At 41.2% G+C, this 9,625-nt stretch overlaps 1 protein-coding gene across 1 annotated transcript; it reads right to left on the reverse strand.

Moving 5' to 3' along the window:
* Positions 1-341: 341 nt before the first annotated feature.
* Positions 342-8,778, reverse strand: neu4 (sialidase 4). Its single transcript, XM_079482377.1, has 3 exons — positions 8,365-8,778; positions 7,981-8,236; positions 342-2,532 (listed from the first exon to the last, which is right to left on the reverse strand). Exons 1-3 carry the CDS (start codon positions 8,563-8,565, stop codon positions 1,694-1,696), a joined length of 1,296 nt encoding a protein of 431 aa, XP_079338503.1. The 5' UTR covers positions 8,566-8,778; the 3' UTR covers positions 342-1,693.
* Positions 8,779-9,625: the final 847 nt, after the last annotated feature.

Genomic DNA, 9,625 nt, shown 5'->3' on the forward strand with positions numbered 1-9,625 from the left:
ATGGTTGTGCCTGCTCTGACCCACATCATCACATTTACATTTATTCATTTGGCAGACGCATTTATCCAAAGCGACTTACAAGTAGTTTTTTTTTTTTTTACAGTGACATTACTGCAGAGCAATCAGGGGTATCCGTTTTCAGATCCGTTTTCCTTAAGTCCTGCGCCCTCAGCAGGTTGCGTTGCCAGGAGAGTCTCAAAAAACACACACACACACACGTCCAACTCGATTCACACGTGAGTGACGATTTGTGTGTCCACTTTATGTCAAAGAGGTGAAATGGACTCAACCCCAACACTGTGAAACAGCTTTCAGTTACACAAGAACTATCACTGCCAAGTGTCATAAGCACATTTAATAACAGATAATCCTATCGCATAATGTCCTTATTCACTGTGTGTGTGCAGAGACAGAGTACATTCGATCATATTCAATCATTTCAGCTCATATAATATTGTATTGTCACACTTTAATGGGTAAATTAATGTAGGTTTCTGGGTTAGGTGGTGGTTGCTTCATCTGACAGAGCTTCTTCCACAGGCTTCTGGCTGCTATGTTTTAAATAAGCACCAGATGACGCTGTTCTCTAAACTCTCGAAGCTTTGAATCTTTTCCCGGAACCATCAGGAGAAAGCCTCAGAAGGTTTCATTTCCCCATCCCTAAAAGAAAGTCCCCAGAGCAACAAAATCCAGAAACCCACACGAAATGCTATAAAGGCACAGGTGAAGGGATAAATAGGAGATGGGACACAGGTGAAACCAATAGACATTAACAGGACACAATGCATTAGTTAAAATTGAGTCTTAAACCAAAACACTGGCAGAAACACAGAGCAACATGGCGCCCTCGGGTGGAGAGCTGAGATGTCAGCAACAGGCTGTGACAAATCCCAACATAACCCAATTTCCTTGGAAGTAACAGGACTTTCAGCCATATCATGACTTAATGCATAGAAATAAATGTCCAATGAACATAGTTTATTGAAAATATATTTCAATTAAAGAAGAAACAAATAGGTAGTTCATGCAAACTCAACTGTCATAAAAATGTGCAATGAAAAGTAACGATTATGTTGTATGCAGAAATGTATCAAAGTATTTATGTTTCACAAAAAGAGAAACTCTATAATCCAGCAGTTGTTTTTAGGGATGTACACATGACATCATGCAGACTAGTTGGCGTATATCACATCAAAGTGTCAGAGAGCAGACTTTTCACTCATTTGTTTTCTTTCAATCCATTTGTTAACCAGTCTGTTGCTTGAAGTTTATTTGCAAGATCCTGTGTCTTTGTAGATCATAAACCTCTCTGTAACTACTATTCACAGCAATACAACTGTTCAAATATTCCAAACAGGTTGCACAGAACGCTGCAGAGCGTAAACACTGGAAAGTGTAAAAGAAGTGTGAAAGACCAGAAGACGTGACAAAACCATTCAGTTTCCTCCTCCTCTCTGGTGCTCTCGCTATTAATTTATATACAAGAATTATGGCTAAAATGAAATGACACTGACAAAAAATGTAACTGGCCTTTGTTCATTTAAATATCAAGACATAACTGGAGATAAACATTTCGCTGATGGAGCAAGGCTGTGTTCAAAAATTACATCTGGCCTGACAGGAGTGCTTTTACTAATATCATATTAGAGGACGACTATGTGTAGTCAGGAAAATAACATTTATTTTCTTAGAGTCAGGAGACGCAGCAGCACTCCAACATTCTCTTTCTTTTCATAAGGCCTCTTGTTTTGTGCTCATTGCGGGGAAGGTGGTCGAACAGCTCGTGCAGTGTGAACATGCAGAAGGAGATCTCTTCGTAAGCTGTTCTGCTGCCATTCTCAAAAAGACAAGCAAAGACTGTGACCGCTGGGGCATTGCCAGACGTCAGCTCAACGTACGCCAGGTCCGAGTAGGCACTGGGCCCGTCGTATATGACCCATGGTCCTAACCAGCTGTCCGGGTCACGTGGCAGATGGCTGAGGTAAACGCCTAGGTCGCGCCGGGCATTTGACCAAGTCGGGTGTGTATATATCACCCACGTTGGTGCGAGGAAGTTCTCTGGAGACCACATCTGGAGTCCCGGGGACATCGGCTGTACCAGTAAATGTTGGGTTTGACTAAGCGAAGAGAAGGGAGCTGGAAACCCGATCACACTGCCCTGACATCCATTCTTGGGCTCCACTAGTTTCTGCACCAACTGGCCATCCACAAAAACAGCACCCTTGTTAAAGCTAATAGCCTGTACCCGGCAACCCGACGAGCTCCGAGCGTTGCAGTACAGAACACTGACTCCATTTTCTTCATCTACAGACACCATTTGACATTCCACACTCTCAGGAGCCACCAACGCCTCCCCATAATGCCAAACCTTTCCATGTGTGTCGCTGTAAAAACAGAAGGAGTGAGCCGAGGTTTTGCACTTCTTGCCAAAGCAGTTTCTGCAGTCAATATGGTATGCGTAGGCAGGGATTATAAGCCGTCCAGATTTTAACTGCGTCCCGTGACCTGGACCCACAGCAAAAGTGGCCCACTCTAATAGGGAAACAGAAATGCAAAACCTTTGTTCACCATAAAGTTCACCAAATTAAAGAAATGTGAAAGGTAAAGCTTAGCTGTGGAATTGCTGAGCCACTAGCATCATCAGACAGACAGGTTTTCCAATGCTGGCTTATTCTAAATAAATGGTTCACAAACACGTTTTAACTGCAACGTAACTTTGTCTTTCCTTTTCTTTGACTTAAACCAATGCTTAAAATGTTTGTTTATAATTATTATAAAATAATAACGAACATGGGCGCGATTTCCCACGCAAGCACCCATGAAACAAAACGTGTTTATCTCTCTCTCCTGCGTTAATGGGAAACCGTTATATCTATAAATATATGGATATTTACGAGGGTGACGTTATGACATATGAGTTGTTTCAACCATGGGCGTAAATTTCATTTAACAGTGGGGGGGACAATAAACATAAAATGTCTTAAGAGCAATTTTTGAAGGGGACAAAAATAATAAAGTCAAAATTTTATAAATATATGTGAACACAGAGGAATGCCTTGCTAATATCATTATTGTAGCATGGAGACAGCATCATTATCATTTTTTTTAAGTTTCTTTGGATCAATGAAAAAGCATTTCTTTCTTCAAAACTATTTATTGAAATGTTTTTTAGTTGTTTAGAATCAAGCCATCAACATACAACCACATCTAAATGCAATCTCTGTTATTGTGAAAACGTATGTAGTATAAAAAACTGACAAAAAAACTCCTAAAGCAGCAGAAAATAATGTTTTCATACTCATAATAACTAACCTGTTTTCATTCCACTTGTAAAATTGACAGATCCTTCTGTTAATTGATGAGCCTGTGATGTTCATCTGCTGAACAGCCACAACTCTTAAAACATTAAAGGGATAGTTCACAGAAAGATCCTGTCATTTACTCACCAAATCTGTATAAATGTCTTTGTTCTGATGACGTAGAGAAGGATATTTGGACAAATGCTTGTGACCAAATAGTTTTTGGAACCCACTGACTACCATAAGTAAGAAAAATTACATCGATTTGTTTTTGTTCTGTTGAACACAAAAAGTGATATTTTGAAGAATGTAGGAGAGCAAAGAGTTCTGGGCAGGGCTGGACTGGGACAAAAAAAGGGCCCTGGCATTTTTACTCAGACCGGCCCACCACAATGGGTCGGACACAACCAACCAGTACACCATCCTTGCGGTCCCTGTAGATATGCATATCTACCATTCCCCCAAAAACCTACAAAGCTGAGAACTAAGTGCCATGGACCAGTGTACCAGTGCAAGTGGACCAGTGTACTCACTCTCTCTTGACTGACTCCCTGGTGATAGACCTATACCTACTTGTGGTGGGATTCGCGCAAATTGAGCGTTATTAAGGGAAGCCAAACAATCCAATAGTGGGATGAGACAGCGGGGTATTACAGAGCTCGCGCCGCGCTGACATGTCATCTGCGCGATTCAATTTCCTATCGCCAACCGATGGGCAGCGTGGCACCAACCAATCCGCTGCACTGACCAATTAAAACATATACAATGTTCATTTGGCGCCACTCATTTACATTTTACCCATAAACCTCTGCTATTATTAACATAAATAGTTGAGGTAAAATGGCTAGGTGCAAAACGTACTACAATAATAAAATAAATTACCTGAACATGTAAACTGTCCTATATAATTTCCAGGAGGTTGGCGTGCTCCTCAAGACTACGATATTGGAAGTCATTGAAGTTTCTGCTTTGCACAGGTCTTTCCGTAGCCTCTATAGTATTGAGTCTATACATATGAGAAGTTCTTCAAAGTATCGATGCAAAACACTACAGTTAACTGGTACACTATTAAAGATAATAATAAAAAAAAATATGCATTTCATCCTGATTTCCTTTGTCTTCTGTAGGGAAAAACTGATAGACTTGTGTAAATGTAAACAAATGTAAATGTTTTTTAGGAATGAGGGGTTTCTTTATTGAACATTTGAGTGTACGGTTTGCGCTGTTTAAATAACGTGTGCGCTGACGAGGAGTCGGCTGGCTGGGCGATTGAATCGCGCAGATGACATGTTCGCGTTTACGAACCAGGAGCTTGCTCTAGTAGGGACGTGATTATGACATAGCGAGCGGAGGCAGGAATCCGAAACAACAATAAAGGACTGCGCCTCTGAAGCATTTGATGGACCCAGACATGGCGCCGAACGAGTCTACGTCGTTCTTCAGCCTTCCATAGCACATAATGCGCAGCTATCCTCTCAACTAAATCCATGTCCGCCATTTCGCAATTAGACGGGCGCCGCCTGACAGAAGCCCCTCCATGACGCGAATGAAGCGAGTAAAAGCAAAATGTTCAAGCGTCCAAATAGACGCTAATAGCGCGATTTACTGCGTTTGGTGTGAACACTCTATAAGTCACTGACTGCATCTGACACGAGAAACTGGGGGGTGGGGGGGGTGGAGTCTGTTAAGAGATGATTGGGCCAGCCCAGTGTCAGTATGGAAAATGAACCAATGAGCTGCTGTCCCTGCTTTATGGGCCGGTAGTTGGCTGATTAAAAAAATATTATATTATATCGGCCCCCAAGTGCGTCGGCCCACCGGGCATTTGCCCGGTATGCCAGATTACCAGTCCAGCACTGGTTCTGGGGCACTTTTAACTACCATTGTCATTTTTACTGCAATGTTAGTCAATGAGGTCCAAGAAATGTTTGGTTACAAGCATTCTTACAAATACTCTGTGTTTAACCAAACAAGAAATGTTTACAGATTTGTAGAAACTGTACATCTTCAATTGCGACAGCAAAAATAATCAGTTCAAATAATCAGTATTTTAACAGAAAAGCATAAGTTGCCTCACATGTCGCAAGTTATTTACTCACTTTTGTCATCTCCGTCTCTTCTGACTGACTCTTCACCACCCAAACGGAGGCGGGTTTAAGAGTTTTAGAATCCAATCACATTACAGTTCGCCAGTTTAAATATACACACCCTACGTTTCCATATACATGCATTACGAATGATAACTTAATGCACAGAAACATAACGGAACAAAATGAAAACCCTTTTACACGTATTTAAAAATGAGCCCGCGGCGTGAGTTTTTTTCAAGGCGACCGTTAGAACGTATCACTTTAATATTTTCATGGCATTTTTTCTTTTTTATTCAATATATACAGAACTTGTAAACTATGTCATGAAACATCTTATATTCTGATTGTCAAATATATGTATATGAATGTGTCTTGTTGTTTAAACACTTTTATAATGATTGCGTCAGTTGAACTAACAGTTTTACGGGCGCCGCGATTCAGGAGGATTAGTTGTACAGTTTCCACAACAAATTTATTAATAAATCAGCACCAACTACATTAAATATAATCAGTTCATTTAAAGCTAATAACTTAATAGCGTTCAATATCAACAACCACATGAGCTGAGCCATGTAGGCCCTACCTGGCTTGCGTGTCTACTCTGTGTAGCGTAATAAGATGAATAGGGAAAGCTTGCAGTGGACCAAACCAATGTTAGGCAGGGGAGGGGAAACTCAACGGTTTTAAACTTAAAACACGTTCATTGCGTTTGTATTATTTCTGTTTACACAATTATTTTAGGTATACATAAATATATATTTTTCACAAAAGACAGTGAGATAAAAAAAAGGTTTTTGGGGGGGACAACACTCGGATTGGGGGGTCGTGTCCCCGGGATTTACGCCCATAGTTTCAACTAAATATATCGGTTCAAACAAATCATTATGTCACAAATAGAACATTATTGAACATTGACGTGATGTTTGTTATTCACAGCTGTTAGGACATCGCAAAAGGTTGGAAGTTAACACTGAAAACACTGGGTAGGATTTGTCAGCTGAATGTGCGGAACACTTGTCAGGGAAGAAAAGGCAACATGTTTTTGAGCACATTCACACCCGACTGTAAAGCACATAAAATATTCTCTGAATGCGCCACATGAAACATGGATTCTGTCTTCTGACCTTGCTTTTGATTTACTGTTGTGAGGGAGAGCGACAGTTCAGAAACCGACTGTGGCGAGTTGGCCCGGTCCCAATCAGCGTCGCCATGGATACAGAGGCAATCAATGACATCACCTGCCGATCGTCAGCCCCTGCTGCTAATTCACGGAGGATATCACTGGATCAACTCCAGAGACTGTATGACGTTGACCCTGTTTCTCTCTCTCTCACCAATACTCCCCCTCACGGGACCGAATTTCCCCACTGGCACCGTTTTGGAGTAGTTTGTTTTTGTTTATCCACGAGTGTTATTTAATTAACAACCCTCCGGGGCTGTGTTCACCCTTTAAAGTGTCTCGTGTCTTGCTCGCCACACCGACCTGTTTTACTTCATTAAAGCCACAATATGAAATAATTTTGTAGTGAAATATCCCAAAATCACTTGCACATTGTGATATATTTCTTGCAGGTGTGTACTTACATTATCCCGAATGTTGCCAAGAATGGGCAAATCCGGAGAAATACCTATTTTTTTAAATGGCCCGTCCCTTGTCTGCCTTGTATTTTTCGCATATAAGTGACTTAGTTTCCGCTGCCCAGCACAACCTGGTTGATGTTACTATGGCAATACGCAAATGGTTATACCATTTGCCATACAGCATCTCGATTACTCTTTGGCGAGTAAAGGAAATGCAAAAAAGCGTAAACGTAGTTTACTTTTTAAAATGCGACTGTATGTCTGTTTTAAACACGTAAAACTGTGTATCATTACGCTACCACATCAATTGACAAAGTCTTATATCATTCACAGGCAGGGCAAAATTTTGCACCAATGCTTCCCTGTCAATTCAATGTGTATAAACTATGTAAAGTACAAAAAAGCTGTATTTTGCACATACTGAGAATGCTTGTATCTCCTTCTTTGCCCCGCCTCTCTGAAACACATGGATTTTTGAAAAGTGAGGTGTGCTATAATTGGCCAGTTGACCACTGCAAAGTCATCGGTCGAATACTGCAAGCGTGTGACGGAAATGTAACGCCTCTTACCATATTTGGAACACCAGGTTCCTCTTCAATGGTACTTACAGATACACCCAGCTAACTTGCATTTGCATTTGGGGCGGTCTTAGTCAAATCATACCACAAACTGTCTGGGTGAGTATTCGCTTTTAGATAGAATGCATCTTTTATTCCGAAACTTTCATTTTTTGCAATTTTACGTGTCTAATACATGCATGAGCAACTATAACACACCAAAGACACAGAAAAACACGTATTTGTGCCATAGGACCCCTTTAACTAATTTACTGTAAAAGTAACACTGTACTGAAAAATACTGTGAAATGGGACCTACAGTAACAAACTTGCTTATATTAAACATGAACGAAAATGAACATGACGGTGGCTATATCTCACATGAAAGACATCATTTCTGGAATATGAGAAGTATTGAAATATGCAAATATAGCACCCTGGAATAACCCTCACCTTTAATGGTGTCCCCTATAACTGTCTTGGTAAGGTCTGTGACTGAGCTCCAGGTGTCTCCCTGATCACTGCTGGACACAAAGCAAAGACGGGTCACGTTCTTCCCTGTTGTTAACTGGTAAGATTCTGAGGTGTGACCCAGAACAGCAATGAAAAACAGAAAGACGGTGCCGGTAAAGTCATCATAAATAGGACAAGGGTTCATTGAACGGTGGCCAGGCAGTCGAGCTGTGCTCAACACCTGCATGTCCTTCCACTGCCAAGAGAGAAAATCAGAACATGACATTAAAACCTAATTCTGTCCAGGTTGCACATCGTTTCAAAACAGCGTTTTAGAAAGTCACACTGCCTTAGATTGCATTGCGTGACAGAGTCCCAGCTCACCTCCACGTAGCTTTTGTGAAAGGTTCCTTTGCGCATGGCCAGCAGATGCGCTTGATTGTCTGCAGGAGACAGTCGCTCTTCGCAGACGGACAGAAAACATCGGCAGCGAGGCAGGTAGATCAAAGCTGGTATACGATATGTCACTCCACTGGACTCCTTTTGGAAAAGCACAGAGCGTGCTGGGAAAGATTGAGAGGCCATAGCTCCACGTACCCGAAGAATAGTCAACACCAATCAAAACCAAATACACATGTCGGCTAGGGTTGGTCCGGATCTCACACAACACTTTTTGACTCGAACACGGAGGACAAGAAGCATTTGAGTCAGCTTTCACAAAGAAAAAAACAAGAGCGCACACGCACATATGGAACACAACAGAAGGTGTGAAGAGTGTCTGTTAGTTTAACGCAGTGTGAAAATCATTGAGTCAATGTGCAGAGAGAAGACAAAGTTCAGCGTCAGCATTTTGCTCAAAAGGCTTCTGGATTCAAATGTGAAAACTGCCGAGCTTTGTAATGTTTGCTTTTTAACAATAGTGTTTTCATTACCCTATTTAGCAATAATAAACAAATCTGGTGACAAAAAATCTGAAGGATTTCTCGCATGACATCCCCCGTATTCACTTATAATCTATAGACAAGCACGCATTACATGTCCACAGATCCACTTGACCGTTTTTTTCCGGGGTTAACATTTTAAGAATGTTTTCAAAACAAGACCAAGAGGATCCTTACAACGGTTGAGCTGAGAGATGTGTTTCTCTGTGTTGTGCACGAGCTGGTGTTCATTCATGTGTTCACAGGTTTGACTCATCAGCAGCACACAATAAAAAAAGAGCAGAACAAACATCTTTCCTCTTTCGCTTTAGATCAATACCTTGTTACATTTATGCAATTCATTTCTTAGAATGGTTTACTCGTGTTGGGTTAGGTAATGTTGGTTATATTGCACTGCTAATCTGTAGAAAAGTAGTTGATTTAGGTTACAGGGTCATTGTTATGGTCAGTTATGACTAGTTCCCTTTCTGTCTGTCTCTCGACGATGTGTCGACAGAATGGGGTTTGAACTTGAGAACATATCATCTCTGATTGTACTTTTAAAAGGCCAATGAACTTGGTGAATGGCAGGGCATTCCAGTCTTCCCCCCCTTGCATACGGGCATAAAAGAAGATGGCGCGCTCATTCATTCACCTTTTGTTCCTAGGAACCTGCGAGGCCATAATGTTGAGCTATAAATATCTATCTGATCCTACTGGACTTC

This window comes from Barbatula barbatula, assembly GCF_947034865.1.
Source record: "Barbatula barbatula genome assembly, chromosome: 19".
Classification (NCBI taxonomy): domain Eukaryota; kingdom Metazoa; phylum Chordata; class Actinopteri; order Cypriniformes; family Nemacheilidae; genus Barbatula; species Barbatula barbatula.